The sequence below is a fragment of the Pan paniscus genome, chromosome 3 (assembly GCF_029289425.2).
Source record: "Pan paniscus chromosome 3, NHGRI_mPanPan1-v2.0_pri, whole genome shotgun sequence".
Taxonomy (NCBI): domain Eukaryota; kingdom Metazoa; phylum Chordata; class Mammalia; order Primates; family Hominidae; genus Pan; species Pan paniscus.
The window spans coordinates 64,559,632-64,578,374 of record NC_073252.2 but is presented as its reverse complement, the minus strand read 5'-3'; the positions used below and the strand labels follow the sequence as shown (position 1 = coordinate 64,578,374).

The following is an 18,743-nucleotide window of genomic DNA, read 5'->3' as shown; positions in this document are numbered from 1 at the left end:
AGATCCTCATACTTGCACGTTGATTTGTTCTTGCAGAATAGTCCAAGAACTAATTTTAAATTGTCAATGTATTTGTTTCCCACTTAATCTATAATATTTCTAATTTCAAACATATAGTAGCAGCTTAGAATATTTTATTTGGGAGTCTTAAGGGTACAAATTTATTCAGAAAAAGTGTGAAGGAGTTCACCTTGAAGCTATATATTCACTGGAAACAGATTTTTATTTATTTTTCCTCTGGAGCCTAAAATAAAGCTACTGAAAATTATGTAGGAAGAGAATGGACTAACTATAGTCTTCCCTTTAAACGTTGTGTTATCACTTTTTTGGAAGTCCCAAGTTTTTCTGTGAGTCTGTGAAAAATTTTAAGTGAACTTCTAGCCAAAAAATGGGGCTCACTTTCAGTTCTATACCATTTAAAATTAAATAAATAGATAGTTCCAGACCTGTTCAGCCCCCATAATAGAAAATAACAAGTTTGTATTTTTTCTTTTTTTTGCACAGATCAAAGCAAAATCTATAAAGATTTATAAAGCTCACTCACAAACAGGCCATATTACAGTTACTTGGTTAGAATCTCTTGTGTTGCATACAGACATCTGATTTGCCTTTATCAGGCTTTTCTCCATAGAAACAGAATTTGGGCACTGAAGTCTATTAAATGGACTCACTGGTGAAGAAAGAAAAGATAATGGCATGCCTTCTTCCATTTTACCTTCTCATATTAATTTAAAATAATATATTCTTTTTTTTCTTAGAAAGTAGTGTGACAAAAAAATATGTAAGAAGACAATCTGAGGAAGATATATAAATCAAGCCCAGAAGTAGATTTGTGTATATCAGCAAATATAGCAATAGGTGGACATTATGTGCAATTCCAGAGAACAAAGAGTCCAAAAAACGATATCATTTCTTGACACCTTAAGGTAGATAGAAGGTCTCTGACCTTCACTTAGAGGCTAGGGTCTAAGAAGGATCTTTCATATATACCTCCTAAAACAGATACTCTTCAATGAATTTAGAACATGTAAACCACATCGGAACTGAAACTTAACTTCTCATTTCTAGCAAAGAGATCATGTTCTCCTAATGGATAGATTATCTCATACTGTGAACTTGAAAGTATTAATAGCTCGTACTGGCTGTACCTGTGTTGAGATCATATTTGCATTGCTGAATAAAGAAACCTGGTGCTTTTCGTCAAAGTTATCGACTTACTCTTTTTTGAGTGTGAGTTTTAAAAATTGATTGATTGATTATATGACTTAAATAAATGGATGAAAATGCTTGTTACTCATGATAAAGGTTTCTTATCAGCATGGTTTGAGACATTTATCATGCCAATGAATACTATGAACCACAGAAATAATATTAAAGTACATATTTTAGAAAGAAGGGAAAGTAAAAAAAAATTAAAATCATAATCTCCTGGCTGATATTTAAATTTATCAATAAATTATAAAATGCATTTCTAGATAAATATTTAGAGCTCTGTTTAGGTGGGGATATCGTTTGGATATGTGGCCCCACCAAAATCTCATGTTGAAATGTAATCCCCAATGCTGGAGGTAGAGCCTGGTTGGAGGTGATTAGATCATGGGGGTGATTTCTCATGGTTTAACACCATCCCCATTTGGTGCTGCCCTCATGGTATTAAGTTCTCCTGAGATCTGGTTGTTTAAAATTGTGTGGCACCCCCCCGCCCACCCACAGCCTTGCTTCTGCTCCTGTCATGTAAGTCCTGCTTGCTTTCCCTTCGCCTTCCGCTATGGCTGAGCTTCCTGAGGCCTCCCCAGAAGTCAAGTATATGCTAGATTCATGTTCCTGTAGAGCCTGAAGAATATTTTTTTTGTTAGGAGCAGTATAAGAAACCATGATTTTTTTGGAAAAACACAGCCAAATTTCTACTTGTCATCTAATTGAGGAAAGAAGCCTAGACCAAAGTCTGAACACCTGCAAAATCTCTTTGAATTAATAAGTTACGCTATTTAAAATGGTTTACTCATGGTGAGTGTATTTTATCTCATGAAGAAACCTGCCACATATAAACAGTGTTTAATTTTAAAAAGTCTTTTTTTCATTACTCATTTTAGAGAGTCAACTTTAACATGAGATTTGTTGTTGAATTTTATTATCATAATAAAAATGCTAATAGAGAAATTTTTCTTTTTGTTTAAAAATTCAATATCACAAAATTGTATAAGATTCTTAACTAATTTCTACTTTCTGGAAATATAAGATCACTTGGAAATGTCAAATTGAAAATAATCATCACATCACACATCTTAATATTTTTCATAATCAATATTTTTAAAAGAAAAAATTTAAGAGCAAATAACTCTTGCTGTGTAAAAATATTTATCCATATATCAGCATTTCTGCCAGCTTCATCTGACTTATTTTTTAACCTGCAAAATTAAAGTAAAATTACCTTTAATATTTTATGTACAACTCTGCCTGATTTAAATAGCTACTGTGGATTTTCATAAATACAAACTTATTTATTTTATGTTGGATGTAGCAGCAATTTGGTAGCTAATCTCTTGTAGACGTCAATGTTCTATAAGTGAAATTCAGATATTATAGCTGAAAATAACCAACAAATATTATTTGCAACTTCCTGAGCTTGTAGTTTCAGACACGATGACCTATATTACAAAAACATCCTGAATTAGATCATGTTGCTACTCAGTGGCAGAATAACAAATAAGGAAAACTATTTTTGATTACCAAAGTTTGGCTTATTCCAAAAGCTGAGCATGTTAGAGGTGGATTCAGTCAGACCCTGGTTTCTACCCAATGTTCACACTTTGCTTGTTGTAAAAGTGCAATTCATTGTTTCCTGATGACTCTCAGTCCTTGTGTCAATTAAGCCAGAATGTTGGAATAAATGATACTGTTATCTCAATAGCATGGGCAACAGTGTGGAATCAGAATTGTGTGATGGGAAGTTCATAGGTTTACTCTCAAATAAATGTGGATTTCATCAGCCTTTGAAGAGCAGTCAGGCCTTGGACAAGTTTTGGACAGCTTTACGCTGTTTTTTCTTCATCATTAAAATGGAGTCAATAATATGTAACCAAAAGGTAAAACTGGAAAATTAGAATACCGAATGGTGTATTCTCATTAAATGCTAACGTTTTCACTACCACTTCATCCTTTTTACCTGGTCATATAATCTTTACTTCTGAAGAAAAGCAGAGCAAAAATAATAGTCTACCTAGTGACAAAGAACTCAGAATTATTTACATAAAATATATACTAAAATATTAAATAATATCATTTGTAGTTGTTATTTTATACATATGATACATATGAAAAGGAGTTGTGGATTATTCCCATAGGCATGGTGATGTTACATATTGTGACATAAATGCAAACAACTAGAAATATAATTTATTTCCTTGAATACAGTGCATTGTTTGCTATGCTTTTTACAAAAAGAGACCAATATGACACAATACTTACAGAAAAAGGCGGAGGTGTTTGTACTAAATGACACCTTTTCCTGTGACAATGCAACTCTTCCGCTCTATGCCGTAAGCACATGTATGGAGAGGAGATAGTCTTGGGCTGATGCTGATCAATAAAAGTCTTTTTTTTTTTTCCAGATAATGTGCATAGTTTTCTGTTTTTTCCAAATAATATATTACACTGTCACAAATCAACTTCTAATTAGATTTTGACACAGTAATGCACCTGTGCTACAATTTTAGTGTTAATCTCCATATGCAAAAATTATTTAAATGCAGGCTCATGAATCTGTTTTAGAAGAAAATGGGAGCTGATGGCCTGTAAAATATTTAGCATAAGAAGTTGAAACATTGTTATTAGAAGTAACTGAAAACATTACACAAAGGCTATAAGTTTAAATTTTCCGGAGAGGGTCAAGCATGACAATCAGATGTAACTGTATTCAAAGGGTTTTTATTTTCTGAAAAAATATAAAATTTCATATCTTACACTACAAAAAGCATGTACACAAACCAAATGCACATAAAGATTCAAATGAGAAAAAATACAGAAATCCTAATCCTTCTTTGAATTAACTGTGAGACAGGAATTTGAGATAGCCTGATGTATATCATAGAATAAGATATGCTATATAGCTGCTTCTGACATGTCTGAAACTAAGAGATTTTGGTAAAAATACTAACAAATGACTGAGTCTAAGTATTCTCAGGCTCTTATAAATGTAACTACACACTTTTAAAAAAATGACGGTAAAACTACAGCAACCTAAAGAGTCATAGATATGTTGACCACTGAAACTTCTACTGTGAATACAGTTTCCAGCCTGAATAAACATGACATTTTACCACCTTCAATTTTCTCCATTAACGTTTAGAAGAAACAAACAACATTTGATTCTGATTATTATAAACAGACTTTTTTTCTTTTAAAAGAATTGGTGTCTTCTTCTAAGCAATGATTATGTGGTCATTCTGAACAAGAACATTCAACCATTTATGTGTGAAAAGATTTCTTCATAAATTAATAAGAAATGAAAATAAAGTTCCTATTTCTCTTTTGATACATTACTATATAATTAACAGCACAATAGAGAAAATTATTCAATGTAAACAGCTGTGCTACAGAGTTGAAAAAATGATGACTTATTTTACTTATTAATGTCAAATAAAGCTAGCATTTTGATTCCATTTATTCTTCATCATCATCATCATCATCATCAGGATCATCATCATATTGTACCTACTTTTTGCTTACTTTGAAGTTAAACATCTGGCAGGACATTAGCAAAGACAGTTTACTATCACACTTATCTTCTTTTTTTTCTTATTTTTAGGAAAAACAAAATGAGAAAGGGACCTTATTCTACTATGTAATATAATACATCTAATAAATTTCTAACACCTGACTCAAATAGTGTTTGTCATCCAATGCACTTTTATAGCCAAAAATGTCTTCAGAAGGTAAATATCTGTGCTTGTGCTTCTGAGAACCCACTTTACATGGCATAAATAATGGTGTTAAAAATATTTTACTTTCACATACAGATTAAGTAGAAGACATGCAAACACATAAGTGCTCAAATGATATTAACTTTCCATTTTAAACTTGAAACATGAAACTGTGTCTTCACTTTTTTACACTGGTCAAAACTCTTTTACAAACTGAATTAAGGATATTCTGTGTTGTTTAGGCAACTCTGAAACCAATAATGCTGGCCACACTTAAGTTTAGATAAAATATTGGAATATAATTTTTACAGTAATCTTACAACCTTAGAATACTGACTTGGTAATTGAAACACAAGAAATAAAAGATCATGCACATTGCAATTTTAAAACATAGGAAAATCAAAATCTTTACATCTTTACATAGAAATAGTACATTATGAAAAGAGCAACTGGTTATATTAATAGTATATAAGAGCAAATGACAAGATTAGAAACAAATTATGATAGGTCAAAGTAGTAATTGAGTGACTTCAAGTATCAGTCTGTTGAAAATTACTCCCTGTACCAATTTTTCAAAGTCCAATACTGTGAAAGAGTCATGCCCCTTAAGATATTGCTACTGGCAATTACAATAAGATTATGTATTATTTGCCAAATCTGTTGTATATACTAAAATTGTCATGTCTGTGCTTTATTTTTGGTAGTCTGGTGGGTGACAAAATGAATCAACAGAATAAGAAATTACACAATCAAGATTTGTTAAACTTTGCCTTGGATTATGGCCTCACTACATTTTACTAGAGTTGCCTCCTCTCCTTGTTCCATTTCTCACACTTGCAGATGAGATTGGCATTTTCCAATTGGTGACATACAATAGGAAACAAATATTTTAGAAAGGCATTCTTTCCTCTTTTTTAGGGAGAGTACTTGTTGTTTGACAGTCTCTTTATTCATTCTAAAGTCATATTAACCTTCCTTAGAAATTCTCAACCAAATTGAGATGCAAAAGAAAACTATGTGGCTATTTAACTTTCCTTCCAATTTACTTTCCAAAATGATCACCAAGATTGCAAAGAAGGCAAATAAATTTGATCCAAATTAATTTATATTCTTCCTTTGTTAAAAAGAGAAAATCTATATTGCAACTTAAAATTCTAGTCATTTAGATACACTCCACCCGGACCTCCTAATTATCTTTCAGCATATAAAGTTGGAAAACAATGTAGAAAATATCTTTGTTATGTCTAAGCAATTGTGGCAAGTTCATCAGCCCTAAAGCATATGGTAATTTTCCTTCTGAATCAATAAGGCTTTCATTCTGAAGTTTCTCAATTGTTACTTTATCACTTAGATTTGAATATTTCTATAAAATTCAATAAAGTGCCACATAATCATCATTTATTTTGTACAAAAGTAATTTGTTTCATTAATTTCTGTTTATTGAAATGAACAAATGCATCTTTAATAATGGTGATGCTTTTTTATGATTTTATCAAGAAAATATTAAATTCACATCTCTGGAAATTTCACTAAACTAATAGATTATATGTTTGCAGCACAGTTTGTGTGGACCATAGCCCTTATTATTATGAGAACTGAATGTATTATTTAAAAACTGTTTAGATTTTTGTTGTGGTTATTTTGATGTTTCCTGGTTCTTTAGAAAAGAGATACTTTACTGCTTAAGTAAAGGGTGGGCAGAATAGGAAGTAGTTATTTCCCAAAAGTTTATTCTTATATGTGCTAACATTCAAATAAAACAAGTGCTTGGAAAAAAGAATACCATTAATATAACGTGGCTATATTTCTGATAAATTTCATTAATCCAGGCTTCTCTGATCTACTGTACTATTAACATTGATAATCATGAGTAGGCTGTATTTTATTTAAATGCTCTGCTTTTTGAATAATCACATGACATTCCATAATTTTTATAAAGTGTAATAATACAAAAATGTTGGTTATCTCAGGAGCTCAGTTTTGGACAATTTCTAATACACTGCATAATTTGTATGACAAATATAAGTCTTCATCATGTGTGGTATATACAGCATACATAGAAGATATGTTATATTCCTTAATAAGCCTAATTACATAATACCTTGGATTGGTTCAATAAAATAAACTCAAAGCCATGTAACTGAATATAAACTGAAATTAACAAATGAATAAACATCCATTAAAAATAAAACTTATCAATTATTGAAATAAAATTCTGAAGGGAAAGAAGCATATATATATATTTGTGTGTGTGTGTATGTATATATATATATATTTGTCATAATTCCATTGCTGCCTTAGAGTCAAAATTTCTAGAACTGAGTCAAAATGGGAATGGTTACAAAGGATTAACACTTAAGGGTGATGCTTCGTGCTATGTGCCTGGATTTAACAACATTAACAGAAGCCTGCACAGTTAAATCCTTCTACATCCTGCTGAAAATGTGCCCTTCGGTGTCAACTTTGCTTGACAAGATACTTTTCAGGACTCAGAAAGATGAAATTTCTTACAGGGGTACAAGATTAATGGCTAGAAGAACTGCATTGTCACTGATATCACAAAATGTTTTTAAAAAGCCAAAGGGGATTTAGTCTTATACACATTTCCTTTTAGTGAATAAAGAGATTAGCTTTTGGACACATGAGAGGAAAAGAGACACAAGCTTGTGTTAAATTTTGTTTCACTGCTTCCCTATTTCTCCTATTCATATTACATTCTGAAACACTTGCTCCTATGTTGCTAAAATTGAAACACTATTAGAAATGCAAGCAGAATGGTAACACACACATGTGCAAGCAAACACACACACAATTCCATCTTAAATCAGTTCCTGGGTATATTGCAAATTATACAGTATATACACATTTATTACCTAATAATCTCTAGAAGAGCAACTAAAAGTAAATTTTATAACACAAAAAATAAATATACACCCTGTATTGTACTTTTTCTTGATCAAGCAACATGTTTATACACTAGTTTCTATAACTTAACGCTGTGTAACAGCATTTTAAAATTACAAAAGAAGATATCTATTAAGAAATAATCTAATCATATTGCTCTTCAATACACTTTTGTAGACAATTAAGACTTGAAGTAAACTTCAGTAAACTGTAGCTTTTGTTAGCTCACAAATGGCTATAAAACATTTCCTTTCAAGTAGATCCCTGGAAGTTTTGAAAGGGGTTGCCTTAATTCGGTCTATAAAAGTGCTATATAATTATATATTTCATGTACAAAATTTTGTAGAAGTAGTGGGAAGGATTCTGTTGTTGTAACTTAAGATGATGTCTAACCTCATGTCCCTTTTAATGCAAGATATGTTTGCTTCATGAAAAATGAAGACTAAGGACTAAGAACTGGATACTTCAGTAAAACCATGATTACAAATTCTGTGGCTGAGGCAAACGTTTTCTAAGGTTTAGAAATCACTGTTTCCCTTTTCCCCCTTTTTTTGTTAAAATAAATCTCAGTGCTGTTTACAAAGTGCAGAATCATTCACTTGAAGAAGCGACATTTACATGAAGTTACAATGGCACCATTCCGTTTACCAGCTGCACCTTCATTTCTTGAAGGCTGTTCATGATCTTCTTCTGGTGACCAACAAGAGTCACTCCAAGCCGTCTCAAATCCCTGCATGAAGAAAGCACACATTGGATGTATTGATTCAATTTGTAGCACACCTCAATATTTCATGTTGGCAAAGGGGCAAACATAGTGCAGACACTAGTTAGATTACAGTCCTAATTTAGACATACAGAGTCTAGTTTTTAAAGGTTAGGCTCTAAAATTACACCTCCAAAATCTGTTAGTAGTCAAAAAATATTTATAATGAGGAATTATATAATACATATTTGCTCTCATTTGTGGACATCACTATTTTAGTGGTGCCAAGTGGTGATAAAACAAATTTGCACATTATTACCAATAAAGAGTTAACAGGTACAATTTCATTGAAAAGTTTTGAAACTGCAGATTTACAATATTCATAAGCACTTTTTTTTTGCTAAAAGAAGCTTAAAATAGACTTTTAATATTTTATAGCTAAGCAGTTGAAAACGAAAGTCATAAAATGACTCATTCTATACAGTAATTTTATATAACAGATATCTTTAGGAGATAATCACCACTACATTGCTTTTATAACAATGTTTTACTTTTTTTTTTCTTTATACTGAAAGTACCAGAATTTTTTTTTTAATCAAATAACATCCAAGCTCTACTGGCACTTAGAGCATGCTGAAGATTACATGCTTTCAGAACACTTTTCAATCAAGATACTTCTGTGCATTTTTTTCAACATGCTTATTATTCAAAATAAAATTACGAATATTTAGATTTCTAAACTAACAACATATTATGGAGCTCAAGACAAGTGGCCATGGTTTTTCAACGTTCTTTTACAGGATGTTTAGGAATGCTATTCCCCTAAAGTATGTATTTGTCAGATATGTTTGGCAAATGATAAGCATTAATTATAGGAAAAAATAAACATAAACAATTCAAAATCCTAAATGACAAAGATGTTTGCCATGTTAGATTTCTCAAGGTAATTACCTTATTGAACACATTATGTGAAAAGTGGAATCTTTTTCCATTCAGTGTGTGTTTTAATTCAAGATTTTCTTAGAGTTCTATTGAATTAATGACATTAGACATTAGAATAATCACAGGTAGAAACTGAATAGTTTTAATTGTTCTTTGAATTCAAAGAAACTCTTAATTATCAGAGAATAGAAATTAAAGGATGCTAAGGCTCTGTGTATATTCGTATTGGAAATTTTTTTTCCAAAATAATATTTTAGTTTTCTTCTCCCTTTATGGTTTCTTGATTTGTTATGACAGTTTTAGGAAATGGCAAGCAGCTACCCCCCAAAAAAATGCTATTGATATTTGTGATAGAAACATATTTGTTTTTTAGAATGTGAATATTAAACAGTAAGCTTAAAAATTGTTACAACTAAAAGGTACCAGATTGGAATATAAAAATAATAATAGCCGGCCGGGCGCGGTGGCTCACGCCTGTAATCCCAGCACTTTGGGAGGCCAAGGCGGGCGGATCACGAGGTCAGGAGATCGAGACCATCCTGGCTAACACGGTGAAACCCCGTCTCTACTAAAAATACAAAAAATTAGCCAGGCGTGGTGGCGGGCGCCTGTAGTCCCAGCTACTCGGGAGGCTGAGGCAGGAGAATGGCGTGAACCCGGGAGGCGGAGCTTGCAGTGAGCCGAGATCGCGCCACTGCACTCCAGCCTGGGCGACAGAGCGAGACTCCGTCTCAAAAAAAAAAAATAAATAAATAAAATAAAATAAATAAATAAAAATAATAATAGCCGTAGAGATGGCATGGAAGACAATCCTCAGGGAAACTTAAAATAAGTAAAATTAGCTTTGAAACAAAATCATTATTATTAATAATGGAATAGACTACAACCTAGCTAATTACAGACCAAACGAGGAATATAAGAGACATGAGTTTAATCTTGTCTCTTTTTAATTAAACCAGAGTTTCTCAGCCTTGAACCTGTTAACGTTATAGGCTGGATAATTCTTTGGCTGGATAATTCTTTGTTGTAGAGGTGCTGTCTTATGCATTGTAGAATATTCGGCTGCATCCTTGGCCTCTGCCCACTATATACCAGAAGCACTGCAGCACCACCAGCCCTTCATTTTTACAAGATAAATTGTCATTGTCAATTTCTCCTTAGTGACAAAATCTCTCCTGGTTGAGAATCATTGAGATTTTATATATATATATATATATATATATATATTCACACATATAAATTGGTGACACTTTATAAACATATTTACACACCAATTTAGACACATATAAATTGGTGACATTTAATAGACATACGTCCTGTATGCTAGAAATATCAATAACCCTATGATACAGATTTTTAAATTTCCTTTTACGGATGAGGAAACAAAGGCTTAGATAACTTGAATTACTTAGCTATGAAACACAGCCAAATGGGTAACCAAGTTAGGGCTAATATCAGGTACCTGACAACCAAGTCTATACTTTTAATTTATCATTATTCTAAGAGATGATTTTAAGTAAAGCACTTCAAATTATATGCAGTAATTTATTCATCTATAAAATGAGAACCCTGTAAATGTAATTTAAAATATCCAAAATTCTAAAAGAAAATGTCTAATGAAGGGAATGAAACACATACTTTGCCTGAGGCTATGGTCACCAAATCTGACCATAGTAGTTTCTGTTATGCACTAATATTCTCATGTTTCCACATGTAAATTATTAATTATAAAGAATTATGTAGATGTGCGTATTCATGGGTGTTCACTAGCAAACTGGATCACAGCCAAGAGAAAAAGGATGAAAATTTTTTCCTAAACCGAAAACTGTCTCTGCTGGATAATTTAATTAGAACTAGAAACAAAGTTTTAAAACATGTGTTTTATCATATGTTTTATAAACCCATAAGAAATACTGATGAATCCAGATTGGGAAATATGGTTGTAATAATATATATGCTTAAATTGCATAATTCATGATTGCTATGTTAATTATTAGGAATTATTAGGAATGAGCCTTTGAAAATAACCATTATTGTTTATTTTGAATGCCTTGAAAGAATTTATAAGTTCTCTTTCAAACATGGAATTTATACAATCACAAAACTTAAATTTGAAGCATGTATGGGTTCCATATTCCAAATTTTGGTTTTGTCTAAAGGATATCAAATCACTAATAACTTATTTTTATTTCTACTGTCTTCTTATATTAGATAAAAAATATAATTTAATCTTCTGGATATGACTTGAGAACAAGAAAGACTCTAGCTCCCTCAATGTTTCGGTAGTTTAAATTTTTCATGATAACTATATCATACTAAAGAATTGTGAGGAATTTTATTTGATTAATAAATGTGGGTATTGTTTGAGTTTATTGAAAAATGAAATCTGTACTTTGTCAGAACATTTCATACTTAACAGATTTTAAGTTAAATCTGTTTGAATTTTAACAGTGAACTAGGGATAAAATTTTATGTCAAGAACAATTTATTATCTGATTATCCCTTGAGATGAATGTCAAAGGGCACACCAGTGAAATTATCTTTCTCCTCTTCCTTTTACTTCTCACTTGCCTTTCCATCTCATCCTAAACCCCATCTCCCCAGCGGAGAAATGGAATTACAGAAACAAAACACTGAATTTTACATACTGCCATAAATGATGTTTTCTCCCATGAAATTCTGTTGTTTTTCTTTAAATCTGACCTATCATTTCAAAAACTGTCAAATTAAGGTGAAGAGATTTAGAAGATAGGATAACTATAATAATGCATGCAACGTACATGTACCTTTATACAATGTGATTTTCAGTGAAAACATGGATAAATAAGATGAGTTATGCAAGTTAAAATTGTTCTCAGCAACTAAGTAGTTTCTTTTGAAATGCATCTTAATATTTTTTAATAACACTACAGATGAGAATTAACACAGTATTAGAAAACGTTTATAGTAAAGGTTAAATAACTGTTCAAATATTACTAAATATTTTAAGGTATTTTCTTCTAAGTAGTTTAGTCTCACATTTCTTATTTCCAATAACTCCCATTTTACTACCTAAACCACATATTAAATGGTCATCTTAGCAGTAATTACATAAATTTGATGAAAATAAAATATAAGAATGATATTGCTGCCCTATGTACAATAATTTTTGAAAAATAATTTGGAAATGGTGCAAGGTATACATTTTTTAATTTCATTTTTCTAAGTAGAAAATTTTATAGCTACATAATGTCTTAAGTGTGTTCCCATTATAAGTATGACACAAATTTTATCATGATTATGTATAATCTTAAGTAATACCGAAGGTCAATTCTAGTGATAACGAATTATATTTTGATATAGGCCTATGAATCTAAACATGACGAGACTAGCATTGTTACATAAACATAGTTTGGATTTTGTTGACAAAATCGATTACTTTTAGAAAAGCTTCAAATGTTATGAACTGTCATTGTTGGGTTTACATTTCAGTATTTTTTCAAACATTATTCAATAATATTAAACAATGGAAAAACACTGATATTAATGATGCTAAAATGGCAGAATGAAAATAGAGTAATAAAAAGTATATAGTTGATGTTGGAACCAACTCTTAATTATTCAGGCTTAAATTAATCTATCTACAGATGATTCATTCTCTTGCTCATTCTTCTGCCTTCTACTTTACACACCTTTTAGCCGTATCACTGGTACTTAGCCCCAACCAACATTGGCTGGATAGGAGAAGGGAGAAGACAGATTAATGAATATTCCCCAAACTTCAATATTTATTGCTTTTGTCAGAGTTTTATCATGCAGTTGTATGTTTGTCATTTTTTTTGTTAACTTTGCAGAACCCTAACAATCAATGATATAGACATTGTACAGGATAAATGTATTACTTTTGGCAAGAAGAGATTTAACCATGGTCTGTTAATGGTTCTCAATGGATGAGACGTTGTCAGGGCTAGAACACTGAGGACTGTAGGTACTCCTATGTGTACTTTAAGGGTATAATAAATCATGCATAATGACTTATTGATAAGTTAATAAATCTATTTGAATTAATCTGTAAAGATTTTGCCTCTGGATTTTGAAAACTTTAATTTTATTAGTTTAAGATTCTATTCCAGTAACTGATGACAACAGGAACCTCTTCAGCTGACACACAATTCGTATAATATTTAAATTTATTGGATTTTGCTCATTTTCTGAATAACCAAAGGTTGACAGTACTGATATGAAAAGAAGTTTAAAAAGTAGCTGTGATTCTGTCCTTAACTGAAATGTTTGGATTCAATTTTCAACTCACCTCAAGCTCACAATTATCCCTGTTGACAGTAACCCACTGCACTTATACAAGATGAGATAGTTTGCACCATTACTGCCACAATTGTTTTCATATAAATACTGAACACAGAATAGAAAGGTTTAGGCACAAACAGTAGCAGACAAACACATCGAAGATTGAAAGCCACTTTCATGAATATGCTTTGACTCTAAGACCTCTAAGTTCTTCATTACCTTTCAATATTTAGCTATACATGCACGTACTGGCAACAATCCATATACAAGCGAAGTTAAACCTTTGTGATGGAGATTTTTAACCAAAATATGTCGTTCTAAAAATTGCATATTTATTCTTTTTTTCTAAACCCACTATGAAAACAAATTTGATGCCACAAATTACAATGTAGTTTTTAAATATGGCAGTTGGACTATTCGCTTTATATGAATTGATTTTCACATTTTTCCTAAGTATTTACAACAGTTATGAATGTATTCTTCCATTCTCAGCTTCTATTATCTTCTGACAATAACTCTAAGAATTATATTTTATTACTTTATTATACAGCCTTCATAAAATTAATACTTAGGTATGGGGTAAAGAATATGCGTGAAAAATCAGTATCAAGGTATTTTGAGAGCTGGCCTATTTCTTTTGCTGATAATCCCGTCTCCTTTGCCATTAGTCCTTAGCAATGACTGACTTTTTTTTTTTTTGGAAGAAGAGTAGGCAAAATGAACAGATGAACTTTAAAAAAAATTTTTTTGACCAAGCAACTGATTACTTGAGTTACTTAACATAATGTTTTGATAAATGTTCTTACAGTTGAAAAAAATATAGTCAAAAGCACAGAAAACAAAGTGGCATGTAGTTAAATTTAAAGGGCCTGGACTTGCCCCAAAAACCAGCTTTCTTGGAGTTATGATCTGCTGGCCCAATTCCTGGTAAGAAATGTATTAATGATTATGACCCCCAGGAATTTGGAGCAGTTACCATAGACAGACCAATACTTTCTGAATGGGAAAATGCTGGTAAGTCTCCCAATGTAACTTTACTCTTCTGGTCAGAGTAAATGAATTAAAAGACAAATGTTTGAATAAAGGCAATACAGCAAGAGGCCATAAGCTGGAGAAGAATCATAATGAGAAGACATAAGAGGTTATTAGGGCTTGAAAGAAAACAAAAACTGAAGAGCATTTGGGGATAGAGGAGCAGATAGGAAAGAAATAGAAAAAAAAGGAATAAGAAAAATGTGAAACTATAATGCTAAAATATTCAACATATTTATAGTATTTTGGGACCCCAAAGATATAAGTAAAACACAAGTAGCTAATGCAAAAACTATAATTTGTAATTATAACTATTTTTTGAAGGAAGAAGCAAAAATGTAGTAGATGTAACTATATACAGAAAATGTGCTATTTTAATAACAAAAGAGACATTGTTTAATGCAAATAATTTTATTATATATTTACAAGTAATCTGACATTGGGTAGAAGAAATACCTACAATATCATTTTAATATAAAATGACAAATGACTTTAATAAATTAAAATGACCATTTTTACTGAAAAATTAAATAGCAATCATGTAAAAATAGTTTTAAATTATCAGTAAATTTTTCAGTATACCAGTTTAAATATAGCACAAATGGGTTCCTTGAGTGTCCAAAGAAATAATGGACAAAGCATATGTGTCATCAAGTAGATATGATCTGGTGGACCGTGAGAATGAGATTCAGTAAATTTAGAAAGCAAGCTGAGTGGTTGGTTTCAGGTCCTTTTAGTTATCGGTATGAAGGAAGAGAATGCTGAGAATGTGACATTAATTGGTGATAAATGGTGGTACCCTGTTACCTTCTGTGGGGAGGAGCAGTGAATTCAATGAATCAAAGAATGTCAGAATAATAGAGATGGGTGAGCAAGAACTGCTCAATGTTCATATCACGTGTAGAAATGAAATAACAACTATGGTTTAGTGCTTCAGAATATTCTACCATTTTCTAAACCTTACGATATTTTAACCTTTGAATTGGCAGGTCATTTGAAGTAAGTTATCATTTTATTCACAGGTTAAAACATTAATGTTCATGTAATCTAGATGGAACCACCATAAAGACAGTTAATTTTCACAAATAACAATTAGGCTAAAACAACCACATGTACAGAGTATATAATAAAATACAAACAACTTACAACCTTAAAGAACTTAATATTTAACTCTGGTGATTTTTATTTAATAATGTTTGATAAATTTTATCTTAAACATGCAAACAGAAAAGGGCACAAATGGTTCCACTGAGATTGTACCAAATAACAAATCAGAGGCGGGATCTGATACATCCTCAGATTGAAAGAATGTAAGGTGCACCATTTAGAAATTAAATGAGATCCTGCCAGGGAAGCTTTGTTTAAGCTGCTGTTACCTTGATATTCACCGTAGAGAGCCAAAATGTACAAATATGTTTGGTCCTTATGTAGGACTAGCCACGCCAATTGTGCTTACAGTTTATTTTGTTTTGTATTTACATTCATATAACATAGATACCAGTATAAAAAAACTTGTCAAGAAAACATCTTTTCCACAACACAAAACACCAGTATTTTGCCAAGGAGCTGTTATTCCAATTATTCAAGTATGCCAATGTTATTTGTTTGAAGCAAAGAAGCAAAGATACTGGCCACATGTAGCATTAACCATGCAGTTGTTAACAATACAGGCTAAAGATGATGAGGCTTCTTTGAGAGCTGCCACACATCCGCAAAGGTTAACTGATTTCCCTTACCTCATCCAGATTGGTTTTTGAACAATTTTTCTTGCCCCAGCAATTATGTAAAAATTATCAGAAAAGTTACTCACTCCAAGGTCACCTGAGCCACAGCGTCCATTGAACTGTATCCATTTTCCATGAAAATCTCTGTATACCGGCCCATCTTGATTGCCTCTAGCCATTCACCTACTGATCTGTAGGCCCCAGATCCTAGTGGGCTATGTTCTGCCAATAAATTAGATACTCTAAAACACATAAAACATAAATATTAAAAGTAACAATTTAATTCTTTTATAACAAAGTTTACTATAATGTTAACTCATATTCAATGGATCTTTGAGTCTGTAAGTATATTTATAGAGGAAAAATATGCAAATGTTAATATGGAAGAAAATAATTTAAAATACAGGAGAACACAAAATCAGTCTACTGAGATTATTTTATCCATAATTAATGAGGTCTTAACATGAGGACTTACTAATAAGTAAACTTTATGTAAAACAAAACAATAGCTAAAAATTTTATTGAGTACTAACAGATGAACACAGAGAATTTTTAGGACAATAAAATCTCTCTGTATAATAGTATAATGGTGGACACATTTGTCTAAATCTGTAAAATGTACAACACCAACAGTGAACTCTAATGTAAACTATGGGCCGTGGCTGATAGAAATACAGGTTCATCAATGGTAATAAATGTGTCATTCTGGTGGTTGATGCTGGTAATGGGGTGGGGGAAGGCTACATATGTGTAGAGTAAGGAGTACGTGGGAGATCTCTGCACCTTCCACTCAATTTTGCTGTAAACATAATATTTCTCTAAAAATCAGTCTACTAAAATTTGTCATGTAGTGATTTAGATATACTACTCTTTGTTTATGAAGGTAAGAAAAATGCTACCCACTACAGCTATGTGGGATAATTTGTGCAAAGCCAATCGATTTTTCCTAGAGGAACTTGTCGACTTCCTAGAGGAACTTATGCTCATTTAAGTAAATTTATCTGGAAGTTAAGAAACTATTTATTCTTTATTTTACACTTTTACATAGAGTGTTTCTTAATTCACCTAGGAGTGGTAGATCATGAAAAACAAAATGTAACCCCAAATACAAAACAAAACTTAATAGAATCAACTAAATCAATAGACACTTTTAATGACACTACATTCATATTCTTTGGACAATAATAATAATGATATAATGATGATGATGATGACTTTTAGAAATGTATCATAAGGGAATAATCAGAAAAAAATGGCAAAAGGAAACTAAATATTAAAAATAATTTACATGCCCATCATGTAAATTTACATAATTTACATGCCCATCATGTAAATTTACATAATTTACATGTGAAATTTACTTAAGTAAATTGCAACTATAAGAAAAAGGACACAAATACCTTTCTCTCTACTCAGGTTCTCTCTACTTTCTCACATTCCATTTACCCTTCAGTATAGTTTCTTCAAAACCAATTTTATAAAAATTACTCTAGTTGAGATGGTCAATGATCTCTCTTTTGCCAAAATCTGTGAGCACTTTTCAAACTACAAAATGACTGGCCTCTTGGAAACATTCAACCAACACCACTACCACCTCCCACCTTACTCTTGAAATCCTACTCTGTCTGAACATTGTTTAAATCACAATTGTGTGCGTGTGCGTGTGAGAGTGTGTGTCTGTGTGTGTGTGTGTGTGTGTGCTGGATTCTCCTCAATCTCCTTTGCCTGCTAGTCTTTTTTTTTTCTTTTTTTTTTTTTTTCCTGACTTTAAAACTCTAAGGGAGCCAGGACTTGGCCCTATATTTTTCTATTTAGGCTATAACTCCACTATAGACAATTTTACTCATTTTCATATCTTTAAAAAGTATCTACTTTTTAAAAATTTTTGTTTCCAGACTAAGATTCTTCTATATCCATATGCCTATTTTGTACCTCCATATTTCTCAGAGAAATACGGCCCCAGGTCCAAGACCACACTCCTCATCTCCACATCCGTGTGCTCTTGAAGTTCTGCCCATTATATAGTATGATGCAACAGTCCACCTCTTCCCTGTCCTCATTTTTCTCAAAACGTATCATTGTGCATACCATCTATTCAACTTCCAATATATTGTACAGCCGACCACTTCTCTCCCATTCAATATTAATACCACCTTATTTCAAGATATCATCATGTCTCGCCTGTACAATCTAACCTTCTAGTATTCATCTTGAATTCAACCCTCACTCCCC

General features: G+C 31.7%; 1 protein-coding gene across 8 annotated transcripts in view; it reads right to left on the bottom strand.

Moving 5' to 3' along the window:
- Nucleotides 1-3,907: 3,907 nt before the first annotated feature.
- The window catches only part of EPHA5 (EPH receptor A5), a 352,110-nt gene continuing 337,274 nt past the window's right edge, over nucleotides 3,908-18,743 (bottom strand). For 7 of the 8 annotated variants that reach the window (XM_034958727.4, XM_034958729.4, XM_034958728.4 and 4 more), the window contains 2 exons: nucleotides 16,598-16,753; nucleotides 3,908-8,556 (listed from right to left, as the gene is read on the bottom strand). In XM_034958727.4, the coding sequence (XP_034814618.2) occupies nucleotides 8,451-8,556; nucleotides 16,598-16,753 (262 nt within the window). In that variant the 3' untranslated portion in view covers nucleotides 3,908-8,450. Of the gene's footprint in view, nucleotides 8,557-15,185; nucleotides 16,754-18,743 lie in introns of those variants that run through there. The other variant, XM_034958731.3, reaches the window with a different exon arrangement.